Genomic DNA, 19,606 nt, shown 5'->3' on the forward strand with positions numbered 1-19,606 from the left:
TAAAGTATTATGATTTCATTTATATCAAGCTCATTATAGTTTGGCCCACAACTAAACAACCAGGTGGCAAGAGAAAGACCACCCCAAGAAATTTCTGGGGATGTTTTGACCCCCTGGATTCAATTTTAGGTCTCCAGAGTAGCAGAACAACACTTTGCATTTGATGGCCGGATGGCCAAATGATTAAAGTATTATGATTTCATTTATATCAAGCTCATTATAGTTTGGCCCACAACTAAACAACCAGGTGGCAAGAGAAAGACCACCCCAAGAAATTTCTGGGGATGTTTTGACCCCCTGGATTCAATTTTAGGTCTCCAGAGTAGCAGAACAACACTTTGCATTTGATGGCCGGATGGCCAAATGATTAAAGTATTATGATTTCATTTATATCAAGCTCATTATAGTTTGGCCCACAACTAAACAACCAGGTGGCAAGAGAAAGACCACCCCAAGAAATTTCTGGGGATGTTTTGACCCCCTGGATTCAATTTTAGGTCTCCAGAGTAGCAGAACAACACTTTGCATTTGATGGCCGGATGGCCAAATGATTAAAGTATTATGATTTCATTTATATCAAGCTCATTATAGTTTGGCCCACAACTAAACAACCAGGTGGCAAGAGAAAGACCACCCCAAGAAATTTCTGGGGATGTTTTGACCCCCTGGATTCAATTTTAGGTCTCCAGAGTAGCAGAACAACACTTTGCATTTGATGGCCGGATGGCCAAATGATTAAAGTATTATGATTTCATTTATATCAAGCTCATTATAGTTTGGCCCACAACTAAACAACCAGGTGGCAAGAGAAAGACCACCCCAAGAAATTTCTGGGGATGTTTTGACCCCCTGGATTCAATTTTAGGTCTCCAGAGTAGCAGAACAACACTTTGCATTTGATGGCCGGATGGCCAAATGATTAAAGTATTATGATTTCATTTATATCAAGCTCATTATAGTTTGGCCCACAACTAAACAACCAGGTGGCAAGAGAAAGACCACCCCAAGAAATTTCTGGGGATGTTTTGACCCCCTGGATTCAATTTTAGGTCTCCAGAGTAGCAGAACAACACTTTGCATTTGATGGCCGGATGGCCAAATGATTAAAGTATTATGATTTCATTTATATCAAGCTCATTATAGTTTGGCCCACAACTAAACAACCAGGTGGCAAGAGAAAGACCACCCCAAGAAATTTCTGGGGATGTTTTGACCCCCTGGATTCAATTTTAGGTCTCCAGAGTAGCAGAACAACACTTTGCATTTGATGGCCGGATGGCCAAATGATTAAAGTATTATGATTTCATTTATATCAAGCTCATTATAGTTTGGCCCACAACTAAACAACCAGGTGGCAAGAGAAAGACCACCCCAAGAAATTTCTGGGGATGTTTTGACCCCCTGGATTCAATTTTAGGTCTCCAGAGTAGCAGAACAACACTTTGCATTTGATGGCCGGATGGCCAAATGATTAAAGTATTATGATTTCCTAACAAAATGAGGTAACATTTGATTCAAAAGATTCATTTAGTATTTTATACAGAAAATGTAAAACTCACATCTTGTTCAATTCCAAAAAGAAGATCATCTTTATCTTTTTCTGATACAGCTGGGAGATCAACAATTGCACCAGGCAAGTTAACACCTTTCTTACTTCCAAGCATTCCACCATTTTCTATCTCACATATTAAATGATCAGAACCTAAAAAAAAAATAATATTAATTTAAATTACAAAGTATAAGTAAAAGATTGTTAATCAGAGAAAAATTACCTATTTCTTTGACAATCAAAGAAACTAAACCATCGTCTACATAAACTTTGCTGTTAACACTTAGAACTTTAGTAATATTCTTATAATCTACATGAATGACTTCAGCTGAACACTTTTCTTTATAAGCATCATCTGTGGTGACCTTAATAGTTTTTCCTTTCACTAATTCAACTTCAGCACTAGGACCCTGCAAAATAAATTTTTCATATTCACGTTTCAATAGAAAAATACACAAAGTACTATATTTTAGAAACTTCATACCCCTTCAAGCAAACCAGTTCTAATTTCTGGACCTTTAGTGTCCAATGCAACTCCAACAGGATAAGAAGGCATTCCTAATTCTTTAGCCATGATTTCAGCTGCTTTTCGCACATTTTCTATTGTTCCAGCATGATACTGAAAATTAATAATATAAACTGAAACTTTTGTTTAGAAAGTTAGATACTTCAAATCAATTTTTTTTTACCTCGTGTGTTCCATGAGAAAAATTTAAACGGGCAATATTCATGCCACTCTTCATCATTTCCACTAATTTATCTACATCTCGGGATGCAGGACCTATTCAGAAATGTTTAGAAAATATTTTAACAACAAGAAACAAATTTTTATTTTATTTAAAAAAGTACATAGTAATGCCTAAAACAGGCAAGGCTTGACCACTTCCCATATACAATTTTAATAATGTTATAATACATTAAACTATATACAATATTACATTATTGGCTGTGTCCACATGCATCTTGGAGAATGCATAGGCATCATTTTAAATAAACCAACATCCATTCTTTTAAGAAAATTGCATAGCTTCCATTACAGTACCTCAAAAAAGGACTTCACTACTAAAGAGACTGTCTGTGTCCTTGTAATTGATAGCTGTTGATTAAACATCTTCAAAAATGAGAGATTTACAAGTTATGCCACCTCCCAAGTTCAATAGTATATAAATGTTATACAAGATGTATAAAACAATATTTTATTGGCATTTGTTAGCAGTTAATAATGTTCCATTTTTAAAAAATTTGTTCTAAGTATGATCTCTTATCAAATTTATTAATTTTAAAACCCAAGGATAATCTATTAAGATGGTTGAAAATGTTTTTTTTTTTTTACATATTAAAGTATTAGTATGCCACTAGATTTTTGGTATTTGTATGTTTGAATATTGCATTATTATACAATAAATTTAACATTATTATTAAAATTTTAATTATAGAATTATGTTTTTTAAAGCAATATTTGGCTGCATTAAACTAAAATGTTAACATTTTTTTAAAATTTTAACCTTGTTAAGTTTTCAACAAATAATATGGGATTATAAATCTCGGACAAAACCAAGGTGCAGTGTTTAATGAAATAATAAATTCAACATTTTAAAACTTAAGTCAGAAGTAAAACAAATTAAAATTTATTTTTCATGTAATCTGAATGAAAAACACTTATTGTATTATGAATTTCTTGAATGTAATAATTACAAAATTGATCTACTTACCAATAGTGCATATTATTCCAGTTAATCTCTGATATATTGGATGAGTATCAATATTTAAACCACTTAAGTGGTCCAGCCAAGAATCTGTTTCACCTCCATGCAGTTGTAATGCTGTTGCTTTAAGTTGACTCATTTTACACTATTAAAAATTTTTAAATACATTAAAATTAGCTTTTTATAAAAAATTTATTTGAAGTTTAAAAAAATATATTTCTTTTAAGAATCAGAGTTTCCCAAATCTTATTCAATAGAATACTGAAAAAATTAACCAATTTAGCCCATTTATTAACCCAGAGTACTGACTCCTAAGAGTTTTTAAGAAACTGATCTATCAATACATCTCTCAGCCGAGAGATTCAGATCACATCCATATTGAATATGAAATTATGTTGAAAATCAAAGATTAAATTTAAAACAAGGATAAATATTTATATTCAAAGTACAGTCAACCCTCATTAGTATGACACTGTCTGCTCTTCCCTCTTTTTTGGCACTATATGAGAGTGGCACTATTTTGAAATTAAAAAACATGTACTGCTGAAGAAGTTCAGTAAATACGCCTCTACGGCAGAAATAAGAGTTGAAGTGAAAAAAAGTAAAATGTACACACACTACAAGTAAATGCAAAACACACTACTTATTTTGAAATGATGAAATCTGGTATTAATGACTGCTTTTTTATGCTCATGGATCTCATCAATAATAATATTTATGGTATAAACATGGGACATTACATCAGAATCAACACAGTATGCTTCTAGGAAGGCTCTTACTATTCTAATGCTTTCTTTTGCTTCTTTAGCAGATGGGTAAATGTTGCATTTTTTGTCTTATCATATGAATCAGAATTTTCAGTGTAATTTGTAGTTTACAGGATCTTTTCTATGTTCATTTCTTCAAAAGTTGGCAAATTGTCATCAAGGATTAAACATTCTTTTAAAGTTTAAAGATTTTCCAATGATGCTGTTGCTTGAAACTGGTTCAAAACACCTGTCAGCTTTTCTACCTCATTATTTTGCTGTAATGGACTATAAACTGATGGGATTTAACCTGGTGCGGCTCCAATAATTTCAGATTATTACAGGAAATTGTCTGTCTAGCTGCATGCAGTAATACAATCCACTTTCATCCATATTATGAACATTTTGCAACTCATACTGTCCAACCATGTCAGACAATGTTTCACAAGCATCTAATACAACTTGGTCATCCACTTTGGCTGTTTTATTTTGCCTGATATGCTGTGAAAGTCCATGACACTGTTTGAATCATGCCAACCAACCCCAACTCTTGCTATATTGGAAGTCTAATTCCTATCTGTCTTCCAAATTATTTTGTTTTTTCTATGATTTCAGCTTGTTACAATTCATGCTTGGCATTAACTCAGCTAATTCATATTACTATGGCATCTTTAAGATTCTCATGTTTAGCAGATCTAGGACAATGCCTTGGAGGAAGGCTCTTGCAGACACTTTTTCTTCCAAGATGTTCAATGCATCTGCAAGTAATTGCTTTCTTCCACAAAAAAAAAAGTGTGTGTTCTACTATTCTTTGTTGTTGACTAGCATTTGGATATCTCTCTTCGTATAAGCAAATTTCATGTTTTTATTTAATTGAAATGACTGCTTGTTTACTTATATTGAGGACACACACAACAGCAGATTAAAGCAGTGTAGCAAATACAGTAGAATAGAACACTATGAAAGAGCAACAGATTTCAAAGCAAGAAGTCAAGACTCATTGCTATCTGCTATGGTTGAAATGTACTCAACATTCCACCAGAATAATTCATATAATTCATTATAAAACTGTTTAGGGGAAAAGATTTCAAAAATTTACTGGCATTAAGTGAGTTGTCATAATAATGGGGTTTTTAAATATATACTCCATAGGGAAGATTTGTTCTTCATAAATATATGGCAGTAAGTGAGGATGGCACTATAACAAAAGGGCATACTAATGAGGGTTGACTATTTATTCATGCCCTCAGAGATTGGGAAACTCAATTGGATAAATATATAAATATCCTAAAGCCCGATAAGCATATCAGAGCCAAATAATTACCGCATTAAAATCAAGCTAATAATGTTATTTAATAATTATTAGCAGCAGTAATGTAGCCAGATTTAATCTGGTAATTGTTCAGCTCTCAATTAGATAAAATATTAATGTTAGAAAAAATTAACATAAAAGTTACATTGTAAATAAACTCTAAATAAACATTTCATATTACAGATTATTATACTATTAGAGTTATCAGACTACAGACACATTTAGTAAGTTGAACAATTCAATTAGTTTGCTAATTTATTTTAATTTGTCAAATTTCGTATTTTAAATTATACTTTTTTTTGTTAGATCAAGTGTTTCAATGTAACAAACATTTTCAATTATGTTAAGGATAACAAAAGATATTTTGCACATCATACATAACACTTAAATATATCCACACAGATTTGTTAGTTATAATTTCTGTAGATATCCTAAAAAGATTACTTACAGGTACCGGACCAACCGGTACCATGATGCCTGACGTCTTAATACAAGAACAGATGCCAGCAATAATACTCGAACCAAATTTCGTAAACAGAACTGCCAAATATCTTCTATGGATTACTTTAAATGATAATCTGAAGGTCACACAGAATAGAGCATCTAAAATTTATTCTTTCAACTATAAAGTTTTGTAAAAATTAGCCAAAATTCATATTAAAGGTTAATAAATTTTATATATAAAAAAAATTTTGAATTTATACAGAAAAATATCCTGCATCAATAGTTTTACATAGTTTATAAACAACAACTTACGATACTTAGAAAATTTGTACATTCTATTTTACTTCATAACTATGTTAAGTTGCATTTAAATCTGAGCATTTAGATGCTTTCAGTTGTAATTTAATAGTATCATAAGAACTAAATTTAGCATTCACACATTTTTTTTCATAAATGCATATAGACTTAAAAAAATTAATGGAAAAATTGTATTTGAAGTTGATACTTCAATCTATATTTGAATCTGAATAATAAACTCTGAATGTTCATATTTAGCAAATTTCAAAAGGTTACAGTAATTTGTGTATATCATGCTTTTAAAATTTTTGAGAAGGTAAGTTTGTTTACCTAATTAATTTATCCACATCATTACATCCTCAAGATCATTAAATATTTTCTCTAATATAACTGATCAAAGTTTTTTTATAAATCTGATCATGATTCTTTTTCATAAAGATGTTTTGGTTGATCCATTTCACAGGAACACAAACAATTTACTTGCTACTAAGAAATGTGAAAGACACACCAGATAACTTGTGATCCCTAATCTGTACACCCCTGGTGCCCACAGGTTCCAGAGAGAGAGAGAGAGAGAGAGAGAGAGAGAGAGACTGTATTGAATTGACCAAAATGTCTTTGAGAAAAAGAATCATGGAACACAAATATGACATTGACAAAGGAAAGCACACCACTGCCCTGTCAACATACGCCATAGACCCAGATATACAGACCGACTTAGAGAACACCGCTCACATAAAAAAATCATTTCAGACAGACAACATCAGGGTCCTGGAAAACCTCGAAATTTATAAAGCAAGCAGGTTGTGGAATTGTATAAATTTCAAAGACAACAACACGATATTGTTTGTGTGGCAATATGCATATGAAGAGCATCCCCATCATTGATTACATATTATTCACATAAGGATGAGTCAATGCATTAATATACAGATATGGGGGTCTTTTGTCTATACATTAAATCCAGCACAATTATTCAAATTAATTTGTATTCAAAAATGTTCAAATTCTTGGCATTCCATAGTTGGAATGATTTATGAACCTGAAACAGATCTCGGTAGATAATTGAAAACATTAGTTCATTTAATTGAATTCGGACTTACCAGAAATCTAAAGGTTAAGAAGCAATAATAATAGATAACTCTTCCTATAATTAAGAAATTGTTACCTAAATCATTAGTTCAATGAAATTTATTTGATTTAAATATTTACAAGTTCTATTGTTGGCTATTAGTATCTGCCCCAAATACTAGACTTATTAAACCAATCAAAAGGAATTACAGCAAATTCAAGAAGTTTATTTAGTTCACACAGAAAATGGTTTACTAATTTTAAAGCATATGAAGTAGTCATTATAAATTCGACTGTGAGGGACAAAAACGTCTGAAATGCTTTCCTTTTATATCAATAAATTAATAATAAAAGATTGACTTCCTGAATATGCTGTAATTCCTTTACAACTAGTATAATAAGTCTAATATTTCAGGATGACGATAACAACTGACAGCAGAACTTGTGAACAAATAACTAGACTAAGCAATTGCAAGAAATGATTTAAATATTTTTAATATATGTAATTTAATGTGCAAACATTTTATATATCAAATAGGTTGTATGAGATATACAATAATATTTGCTGAAAAAAAAAAAAAAATCCACACACTAAGAAATAACAGCTTTTGTTTGCTAAATGTTTGACAAAAATATACACTTGTTAATTAAAAAATATATACAAAATTTGCAAAATTATCAAAAACTTACTGATAAATACGAACAAAAAAAATATTTTAAAAACTCTTCAAATTCTTTAAATGTTGCTTGTTCAATTTTAAAATTGACATTTGTTTCTACAATTAAAACAAACATCAGAAGATTCAAAAGAAACAAAACAAATAGATTTTGATTAAAATAGCTAAATATCCAGGGGGGAGGGAATAAGTCTACAATAACTTTTGAATTACATATATTTTATTTTTTTTTATAATCAGTTCCTTAATAACATAACAAAAAATATAAAAGCAATCAACTGGAAACTTAAACAAGGACAGTTTCATAACAGGATAATTACTATTCATGCAGTTAAAATGAGATCTTTCTTTCAGACTAAAAATATTTAAGTTTACAATAACTTTGTCTTATATTTCAAATTGATTCCAAAGTGAAACTATTTTATTCATTCATTTTTATAATATTTGAATATTTTTAAACAAATTCATGTACAAGATTTCAAACAGTTTGCCATTTATGTTTTGAAGATGACATCACGTAAGTGACCCTTATTTGTGGCACAAACTTTCTTCACATCTTTGAAGTATGTCATGCATAGAGCTGCACACCACATTCCAAATACATTATTGAATACATGGCATTTTTTTTGGCTTAAAAGTTTCAATATTTTTGTAGACAGTGTAGTATATGAAGATCATCCAAAAAAATATTGAAATTCAAGGCAAACATTTGCAATGCAATCAATAACATACCGAAGAATATGTTGTACAGCTTTATGAATGACATGCTTCAAAGATGTGAAGAAAGTTTGCACCACAAATAAGGGCCACTTGCGTGATGTCATCTTCAAAACAAATGTCAAATTATATTCGTTATTAACTTTCTTGTACAAGATTGCAAACATCTATAAATCACCCGTTTTCCTGCTGGACCCTATATAAATTACAGGTAATACCTAATACTCTCAATGTTTAATTGATTCTCTATTGTATTATTTTTTTAATGCAATAAAACATTTCTATAGATAAAACTACTTGAAAAATGATCTTTAGTAACATTTAATATAGGCTATCAATTATGCTAAGATTTAAAAATTATACAAAGGAAAATTGTCAATTATTTAATCCTTACATTCAGATTTTTTAATTACTAATTCTTAGATCAGTAGAAAAGAATTTCACTACATAATTTTGCATATACTAGAAACCTAAACTGTTCTTATTTTTATTTTAATACTGAAAAATTGTTTTTTTAAAAATGTCAAAATTTCTGATGTTAAAATAATTTCTTACCTCAGAATATTAAAAAATGACTTGCAATATTTAAGCTTTGAGTAATATACTAATTACATAACAATAAGCCTATAGTATGATAAACATTCCTAATAAAAAAAACATGCTTAAAATATTTTTGTAAGTTGACATTATTATAGTAATTTAAATCCCTGAAGAATGCTTAAAATATCAAAGTAACATTTAATAAATTAATTTGAAATATTTCAAAAATTTTTCCTTTTAAAATATTTTGAAATATATAAAAATATTTTCTTACTAGCTGTACCTGACCACGTGTTGCTGTGTCTCAAAATGTATCTATTATAAATGTATAACACTCCCCATGGGGTGGAATTTCAAAAAATCCCTTTTTAGTATACATTCTCTTGATGTACCCTATTAAAATGCAATCAAAAACACAAAAAACTGCATCTAAAGTAGTATAATAGAAGCAGAGTTCTTAATGGTAAGCCTTAATTTTGTCCCTCTCCCCACGGGGGAATTTCGACATTATATAATATACAAGTTCAGACATGTGCACTGCATATCTCTCCAACCACACAACTGCACCGCATGGTTACCTATCTCGTATATGTACATGTCTTGACCCTCGCCGACACCAAAAAATATAATGTTTACCTAGATGATATCTTTTAATTTATACATTTAACGGAATAATATACAGACTATGTCCACCCTGAAGGTCCATTCTAAATATTGGTGAAAGAATTTTTGAAATCAGATGAGTAGTTTCAGAGATTACCTCCTACATCCAAACTTACAAACTTTACCTCTTTATAAAGTATAGATGTATGCAAAAATTTATTCAGAAAAATGTTTGTTAACATAAAATAATTCCTTTATAAATAATATGTATTTTGTAATAATATTCTTCCATTTCGTCAATCTAAAAACAATATTTAAAATTTAAAGAAAAATACATCTAAACAAAGAATTTGATATATAATGTATATTGGCAGCCTTTTAAAGTCATTTGGATCAATCTTCAAGCCTAAATAAACTATGCCACATTAAATTATTTTTATTGTAAAAATTAACAAATTCAAAATTTAAAAAATAATTTCTTAAAATCACTTACTTCAAATTGCACATATGTATATATATTGACTTCCAACAATAGACTAGTAGTAGTAAATTTTTAAAAATTATTTTTAATATAAACAGCAATGATTAACTAGTATAATTGGAATTCATACTTGTAATATATGATTACTATGTATAGCTTATATGTATACTTAATCTATCAAAAGAAAGTTATGAAAGCAGAATATTGCTACCCAAAAACTAAATTCTGAAGATCACCTTCAAACTAAAACTTATTTTAGGAAATTAAAAAGTCTTTAATCTAGCAAAATAGAATTATTACATCAAGAAAAAAACAACATGGAGATAATTTTTAAATAACTTAAAATTTTTAAATGTTATTTTAAACTAATAGTAGTATTAATTAATATTCAAACTATATTTAAAAATAGTAGGAATAGAATCGAGCAAAATGATAAAGGTGAATTGAAGGACATCCATCTATGAAAAAAATTCATTACAAATTACAGTTGACATATCCTAAAGTACTTTATTCTGCAAGTAAACAGACTTGGTTTGATAAAATTAACTTTATAATTTTGAATAAAATTCTGAAAAGCTTATAAATATTCCAAACATAAATAAGGTTTGATAAAGTTTACCCTAAAAAAACTGAAGTCTCTTATTCAGAAAATTTCTAATTTTTACACATTATTATTCTGAATTCCAAATTTATATAATATATTATTATTATTATTATTATTATTGAGCTTTTAAATATGACAGCTGTTATTGTCAGTTAAATTTACTAAATTCACTGTCAAGTAGCAAGTTCAGTTGACTCAGCTGGCAAAGCATTAGAGTGATTACCCCTGAGTTCAAATTTATCACCTGACTGTTCCTTTATCATCTTTAATGATTCGTATAATTACAAACCCATCCTGAGCCAATAGTAATGCTTTATTTAGTTTGTAGAATATCTGCACAGTTCATATAGACCTATCTTTACAACATTTTTTGCATCTGTTATTAGTTTGCTTTTAACAGTATAAAAACAAATTTTCCTATCAGAATTTTAAAACAGTAATGAATACCATTAAACAATATCCATTAGTAATTTATTATTATTTAAAAGCCAGAACATTACTTGTTCTGTGACTTAGAAGACCATTATCTTTATTCTTACAGATTCAAGTACAAATTCTGCAGTTCAAATCTCTCAACAGTGATCTATTTGAACCTAAAAACTAAGATGTAATTAACAATGTTGCTGAATTTGGGTTTATTTTTATTTTCTTTTACTTTAAAAAAATGCTGCAACTCAATATATAATGAAATTTCATTTGAAAACTATGCTTATATCAAAAAGCCTTGTTAAACTATTAATTAATTAAACAATAACTCAAAACTAAACTATTTTTATACAATTCCATTTTAGTAACACAAATTTAAGGTAACTAATTAAAGAAATTCTAAATTTAACAACTGAAATATTTTGGGGACTGATTTCTCAGCTTCAAATCCTCTATTTAGAAGAGGATCTGAAGCCGAGAAACAATTCTCAAAAATATTTATGGTTAAATTTAGGACTCTTTTAACTGAGGAAGTGTCCACTTAAGTATATTACTATAGTCAAAACTGCTCAATTTTATCACTTTTTTTAAAAATGTAAATCTAGTAGAGTCAATGAAGAAAGTTAATCTATGTTCTGCTAAACATTCACTTGGTTAAAGATTTAAATTAAAAGATCTAACAAGTTCAGTGCATTCTAATAATCATCAATATACTACTTTTTTGCTTCAAGCTGAATGCAAAAATAAATATTTTTCACATTGCAACTTTACTAAATTAGTATAAAAATTTACAGATGGTTAATTTAGGTTAAAATATTGCCTATATCTAGTGATAATTTGTTTGATAATTGAAATTAATAAGTACCATTTTATTTTTCAAAATACTAAAGATGTAGTATTTTATTTTATTTGTCAAATAAACCCAAAAGAACCCAAAAATAGCCATTTGAAATCAATTTTACAATTTACCCCAAAAATTGAAATACAATTATGAATTTTACTGTTATGCTTTTATTTTAAACAGTTATAAACATCTCTATTTCACTATTTCATCAAAATTTTAAAATAGAAAAAACTGTAATAAACTTGGAAATTCTTAACAAAACATAAACCAAACTCAAGTAAGAAACATGCAAGATTTATAAATGTTTTCAATAGCTTTCAGCTATTATCAGGTACTTAATCTGATGACAATTTGTGTTTTGACATCTCTGCACATAGTTCGATGGTCGACCATTTGTGCTTCGGATTCAAAGCGTTTAGGTTTAAAAAGGCAGCTGCGGTGAGCATTTTGCTTTTCTCGGAAGAATTTAGACATTAAGCTTTTGTTTTAATTGACTAATTGCAAAATTTCTTTTTTTAGTAATTATCCAGTTTTTGTGTGTTGATTGTATCATGCGAAATTTTTATTTAAAAAAAAATTACAAAAAATAAATTTTTTCCATTCATATTTATTATTTAATGAATGACTTTTAGAAGAGTTTCCACTTAAATCTTATATTACTCCTAACTGCTTTGTGTTTGAATAAAATAAAGGAAATTCAAGATTTATTTTAACAGGATTTAATCTGAACTAAAAAAAAAAAATTCAGAAAACCTTTATATGAAAAATGCCATTTGCAGTATGATCAGTCATCTAAAAGCTATATTTAAATATCCATAAAACTTCTATTCAAATATTTACAAACTTTAGTCAGATTCCGCTGAATTTTACAGAAATTACATCTAATCAATGCATTTTTTTTAAACATTTTTTTAAAAAATATATTTATATCCCGTATTGAACAATATATGATTTTGCAATTTAAATTTTTTCTGAACGTTTTAAATTTACCTGTCATTTTTGACTGACATATTTGCTGATTAACTTAAAGAATCATCATATTTCTGGATTTGCTGTTGCAAATTTTTATTGGTATAGTTGAGAAATTATACATTTTGTAGATTGCAGTTAAAAGTCAGTGGATAATAGAAATAAAGTAAATTTTAAATAACTAATTTTTTTCAATTTTTTCTTAAAACAAATCTGTAAAGAAAAAAATAATCAGATTTGGAGACCATCTTCAGAAGAGATACTGAAGGATATATTTATCCACTAATACAATTAATCTGCTGATAGCAGAGATACACTATCAATAGATTAAATTTACTAGTGTCTAAATTTAATTACTAGCAGATATAACCTATTGCAATCACATTACTAGATTTTAAATTTAAAAAATTTCTACTCTTTGCAGTTTAAAAGTATGTGTAAGAAAATTCTAATTACTTTCATCAATTTTTAGTTCATTGAATAATAGGAATTTAAATTACAGCTAGTCACATACCAAATATATTCATAAAATACATTAGTAACATATATTGTATTCTATAAAAGTAATTACAGATTGATACGTAACTATAGATCAAATTATGAATGAGTAAACCACTTAATTTTTCAATTAAATTAATTAAATACATGCAAGCATTTCTAAAAATTATTAAGTTATAGTTTGGTAAATTATATATAATTTTAGTTAATTTATCCATATATAACATATAGGCAGTTGACCTAAAAGTAACTTCTACTAATACGCATTCAAATCACTGCGTTTTCGGGTTAATATTTTAAATTACACACGATTAATACATTAGAAATGATCATAAACATTAAATATAATGCAATAGGAACTTAATATGATTCACCTTTTTATCATAAAATAGCAAAATTTAACAGGAGAACTTTTATTGCCGCTGTCTTCTCTATAGCTTTGCCGGTTTAAAACGCCCTTCACAACATGACCTTTACTTAGAACTATAGAGAGGCGCTACGATCAAAATATCCACAAAATTGTCTCCTTAAAATATTAATTTAATTAAAGAAATATTTAATTTGAATAAAATTAAATAATTCATAATTATTGACGTCAATATTGTTTAAATTTTATATATTAATATAAATACTAGAGGCGCTCATATTGATAATATTTCGTGACGTCAATGGTATCAATGTNAGCATAATTTAAAGTTATTGATTAGTATAGATCATCAATATATATTTTTAGTGAGAGTATAATATATTCAATAAAATCCAGTAACTAATATATCAAAACAACCTTTAAATCTTAGCCTGGATTTATTTTTAAAATTTGTACATTTCAGCTAAAATTTACATTCTCACATATATAAATTAGATAATAAATTGCATAATAGTATAATCAAAGACAAAATTGGAACAACTGAAGGTTTCACTGTCATACAAATATTCTAAACTTGGCTGCCAGACTGTTTGAACTTCAATGCCCTGTCTGGCTATGCCATTACAACTGAAATTTAAAAAGGAACAAAAGCTGAAAGTTGACTTTCAAAGCAGATGTTACTGTATAGAACAGGAAATACTGAAAAAGATTCTATTCATTACAAAAGGATTAGAAGATAATAAAAAAAAAAAAGCAGGTTTTCTTCAACATTTTCTCATTAAAAAAATATAATTATTTGATAATTTTTGCACGTTTATAACTCATTTATCTTCTTACTAATTCAATTATATTTTAATAATAATTTAGAAAGTATTAAGTTTAATTTTTAAGTAAAAAAACCAAGTTCAAAATAGAAAATTAGTAGAAGTTACCTTTAGATAAATTACACATATATAAGTATACAAGCATTGACCTAAAAGTAACTTCTACTAATACGCATTCAAATCACTGCGTTTTCGGGTTAATATTTTAAATTACACACGATTAATACATTAGAAATGATCATAAACATTAAATATAATGCAATAGGAACTTAATATGATTCACCTTTTTATCATAAAATAGCAAAATTTAACAGGAGAACTTTTATTGCCGCTGTCTTCTCTATAGCTTTGCCGGTTTAAAACGCCCTTCACAACATGACCTTTACTTAGAACTATAGAGAGGCGCTACGATCAAAATATCCACAAAATTGTCTCCTTAAAATATTAATTTAATTAAAGAAATATTTAATTTGAATAAAATTAAATAATTCATAATTATTGACGTCAATATTGTTTAAATTTTATATATTAATATAAATACTAGAGGCGCTCATATTGATAATATTTCGTGACGTCAATGGTATCAATGTATTTTACGTACTGATATCAAATAGTTTTCCTTTTAATTTTTAACGCTTGATTAAACATAGTTTCTACAATAATGATGTCAGGAGGAAGAGTTATTAATTTCGGGGCAGGACCGTCCAAAGTTCCCACGGAGGTAAGAGAGATAATTTTGATCATTAATTAATTTAAATGTATAAAAATAATTTATAATTTGAAATGCATTTGATTAAAGCGTGTCCATTAACAATGCATTAATTATTTTAGAGAAATTAATAAACATCAAATTACAATAAGTTTGCTATTTTCCATTGTGTTTTCTAGTTGTTTTTTGTCTGTCTGTAATTTGAGAACAATATCAACGTAAATTTCCTGCTTTAAAGGGTTAAATTATTATTATAAATGATTATAATGCTTACGTATTGTAACACTTGATAACACTACGGAATTATGACGTAATTTGAATTTCATCAATTGTATAATTTAAATTACAAAGTAATGCTGACACAGAATTGTTATTATTTTATTATTATAAATCAATCTGTATATAAAAAAATCTAATATTTTGAACTTATATTTCAAAATAAATTTTACATTTTTTTGAAAAGAAAAAAAACTTCTCTCATCGTTACTTGCATAAGAGCGGTAGAGCGGCTGCTTTTACGGTCGCGCCCTCTACTAGTGATGACATTTGAGCAATTTTAATTAATTAAATTATTTAAAAATTGAATCGGTTAAATATTATTGAAATATTTATTTTATTAAGAATGTGACTATAATAATAATTATTATTATTTATAAAATATAACTATAATTAATAATTTTGAAAATAAATAATTTTTTCGCTTGTATAAAAGAATTCAGGTTAGAAAAAAAAGTCATTCGGTAACATGTCTGAGACAACGACCTTGTAACCAGTTTTATCATTTTATAATTTTAAACTGATACTGTTGTTATCAATGCGCTTTTAATTGATTTCAAAGCATAGCTCTGTACATGTATTTTCTAGTATAAAACATAATTTTTATTAGCCACTTAAATTTTGAGGTGGTTTTTGATGCGCATTTACAAATTTTAATTACGTCAATTGTACTTCTTATAATTCCGTCTTATGAGCACTAAGGAGCTTTTTTCGTGTCCATGAAAGAATAGGCTTGCCTATGAATTGGCTCCATCATTTACGNATCTTCTTATTATTTATAAAGGAATTCAGTTTTTTCCCAATAGGTTTAAAATAATAAAATACTCATTTGTCTCGATAAAGAAATAAGTTTACATCATTTCTAATAGTTACCGCAAAACTGTAAGCATCCTCATTGCTGGAAGGAAATGGAAATCCTTTTTTTTTTTTGAAGAAATAAGAGAATTGTTAATGGAAGAACGTGTCGACAAGCACTTGAAATTCACGAAATTGCTTGGAAGATATTAAGTTGTTTGTCAGAATTTATAGAGATGCTCCACGACCTACATCTACGATTATGTGCTTCATAACCAATTGTCTATATTTGACGTTAAAACTTTGAATAACGCCTGAATACGAAGATTCAAAGAGTAAAGTGACATTCGACGGTAGAAATATCTTGACATTTTCGAGCTGGTTATCTGGATTCAGCACTGTCAAAAAACAAAAGTACTTTTCTGTTTTGGTGCAACATCTTTCCGTTCAGCTGTTCAAGCCATACACACTTGTCATAATTTCTGTAGTCATCCAGGCCTTTCTGTTTGATTTTCATTCGGTTTCAAATTTTGTAATGTCCATATTCTTGAAGCACTTTGATTTGGACTTTCTCGCGCTCTTGAGCATAACAGAACTGTTAAGCTTGGACTCCACATTAACTGAAAACAGAAACTCAGAAACAGAACTGAAACATATAGAGTTTCCATTTCAGTTATGTTTTCGTTTTAATATGCCTACATTATTTCAGTTAATAATTAGAAAATTCCTATAGTTAAAGAAATGTAAATTTTTAACCTCTACTTTCTCAAATTCGCTTATCGGTAAAATGACATTTATAAACAACCAAACCTTGATATAACCTCCTCCTAAATAGCGCTACCTCTTAAAGCGCCAATAAATACCTGTGAACGACTCTTTCCTGTAAATATAACTTAGTAAATAGAGAAACCTTTCAGTATTCATGAAATTAATAAAGTGTACGATTTGGCAATGCAAAGGGCATTATCACCAAATCGTGTAATTTTCAAATTCAAACTTGTGTATAGACCTATTACTGTAGACAACTCAGTGATATTCGCGACCATGATCACTTCAAACTGCTTTTTATAAAATTATTTTTAAACTAATTTTAGTAATATTAAAAATTATATACTAAACCAATTACATCTCTATTTGAACTATCCGATCAAGTTAAATTATATTCTAGTGGAATAGTGATTCATACAGAATTTAGATAAAGTTTTTTAACATTTAAAAAGTAATAGGAGTGAAAGCTGCAATCAAAGTGTTCTGATAAGATTAAAATTCATAAGTTTAATCGATTGACTACGTCACGATTTATATACCACTATCATATCGTATTAAATAAATTTTTCAGATAAATGCAATAGTTTTTCAAAGTTCTTGATAAGAGATTTCTCTTATTGCCTCAATTGCCCATTGCTATCACTTTAATTTTAGCATTCATATTTTCTGTTTTTATAAAATGTGATTTAACCTTTTGTTGCCGTAAGCAGTGATGAGCAAACTTTCTGAGTGAGGGCCGCATGCATTTTTTTTTCTTACGTAGTGGCAACAAATTAGGATCTTGAAGGCTGCAAGCGGCACGCACACCGCTTACTCATTACTGCTATAAGGTCTTCAATTACTTTAAACAGGCCGGATGGCCGAGCGGCCAAGGTAGCAGCCTACCGCTCTGGGGGATCCGGGTAAAATCCGAACGGGTCGAAAAAATCCCCAGAAATTTGTCGGGGGTGGTCCATTCAGATATGTCGGGCCCCGTCCCTCACCACCCGGCAGCCCCATTGTGGGCCTGGCTGAACCCATAATGGGCCTGCAAAAAGAGGCCCTCCTAGTGCCCACAGGGCGGAAAGAGTAAAAAAAATTACTTTAAACAAATCTAAAATGCTGTAAAAAGAAATAAATAAAAATGTGAATGAAATTTGAANATTTTGAAAATAAATAATTTTTTCGCTTGTATAAAAGAATTCAGGTTAGAAAAAAAAGTCATTCGGTAACATATCTGAGACAACGACCTTGTAACCAGTTTTATCATTTTATAATTTTAAACTGATACTGTTGTTATCAATGCGCTTTTAATTGATTTCAAAGCATAGCTCTGTACATGTATTTTCTAGTATAAAACATAATTTTTATTAGCCACTTAAATTTTGAGGTGGTTTTTGATGCGCATTTACAAATTTTAATTACGTCAATTGTACTTCTTATAATTCCGTCTTATGAGCACTAAGGAGCTTTTTTCGTGTCCATGAAAGAATAGGCTTGCCTATGAATTGGCTCCATCATTCACGAAAATTTCTAAAAGGCACCAGTCTGCCGCTCCTCCAGAGCGGCAGACTGGTGCCTTTATCGCCTCGCCACGCGAAATCCCATATCAGTCACACTGAAAAACACGAAAGTAATTGTGTATAGATTTGCTGCTTCTAGGTGACAAGCCATTACTAAAAGAAATCAAGGACGTAGTTCATTTCCTATGAATCGAAATATGTTACTGGCTTGCTCGCTTGGTTGCGTACTATTACTTGGATTGGTACTTGGATTGCACCAATTATAATTAATGTAAGAATGATGGATTTGTCTAAGAGTGCAAATAAAGTATATGATATATAAAGATTGAATTTGCTATTCAGTATAGTCGCGTTTTAAATTAAATATTTAATTCTTCTTTTTTTCAATCAATAGTTATAATCCATACACTGAATTTAAAATAATTTTTAATTAAAAAAACACCGTATTTGATATTTATTCTTTCGTTGACTCTAGTGTAAATTGTATTAATATGCCTACATTATTTCAATTAATAATTAGAAAATTCCTATAGTTAAAGAAATGTAAATTTTTAATCTCTACTTTCTCAAATTCGCTTATCGGTAAAATGACATTTATAAACAACCAAACCTTGATATAACCTCCTCCTAAATAGCGCTACCTCTTAAAGCGCCAATAAATACCTGTGAACGACTCTTTCCTGTAAATAACTTAGTAAATAGAGAAACCTTTCAGTATTCATGAAATTAATGAAGTGTACGATTTGGCAATGCAAAGGGCATTATCATCAAATTATGTAATTTTCAAATTCAAACTTGTGTGTAGATCTATTACTGTAGACAACTCGGTGATATTCGCGACCATGATCACTTCAAACTGCTTTTTATAAAATTATTTTTAA

General features: G+C 28.8%; 2 protein-coding genes across 2 annotated transcripts in view; one reads left to right on the forward strand and one right to left on the reverse strand.

Moving 5' to 3' along the window:
- The window catches only part of LOC111622115 (pyruvate kinase PKM-like), a 45,034-nt gene extending 34,850 nt beyond the window's left edge, over window positions 1-10,184 (reverse strand). Inside the window, exons 1-7 of the mRNA XM_023364441.1 lie at window positions 10,156-10,184; window positions 5,762-5,891; window positions 3,262-3,400; window positions 2,239-2,330; window positions 2,034-2,168; window positions 1,773-1,959; window positions 1,560-1,702 (exon numbers count right to left, since the gene is read on the reverse strand). Coding sequence (XP_023220209.1) covers window positions 1,560-1,702; window positions 1,773-1,959; window positions 2,034-2,168; window positions 2,239-2,330; window positions 3,262-3,400; window positions 5,762-5,891; window positions 10,156-10,169 — 840 coding nt within the window. The 5' untranslated portion in view covers window positions 10,170-10,184. The remainder of the gene's footprint in view (window positions 1-1,559; window positions 1,703-1,772; window positions 1,960-2,033; window positions 2,169-2,238; window positions 2,331-3,261; window positions 3,401-5,761; window positions 5,892-10,155) is intronic.
- A 5,061-nt stretch (window positions 10,185-15,245) lies between these two features.
- The window catches only part of LOC111622108 (probable phosphoserine aminotransferase), a 37,542-nt gene continuing 33,181 nt past the window's right edge, over window positions 15,246-19,606 (forward strand). Inside the window, exon 1 of the mRNA XM_023364428.1 lies at window positions 15,246-15,396. Coding sequence (XP_023220196.1) covers window positions 15,337-15,396 — 60 coding nt within the window. The 5' untranslated portion in view covers window positions 15,246-15,336. The remainder of the gene's footprint in view (window positions 15,397-19,606) is intronic.

The sequence above is a fragment of the Centruroides sculpturatus genome, unplaced genomic scaffold (genome assembly GCF_000671375.1).
Source record: "Centruroides sculpturatus isolate CEXI.00-Female unplaced genomic scaffold, Cexi_2.0 scaffold14, whole genome shotgun sequence".
Lineage (NCBI taxonomy): Eukaryota > Metazoa > Arthropoda > Arachnida > Scorpiones > Buthidae > Centruroides > Centruroides sculpturatus.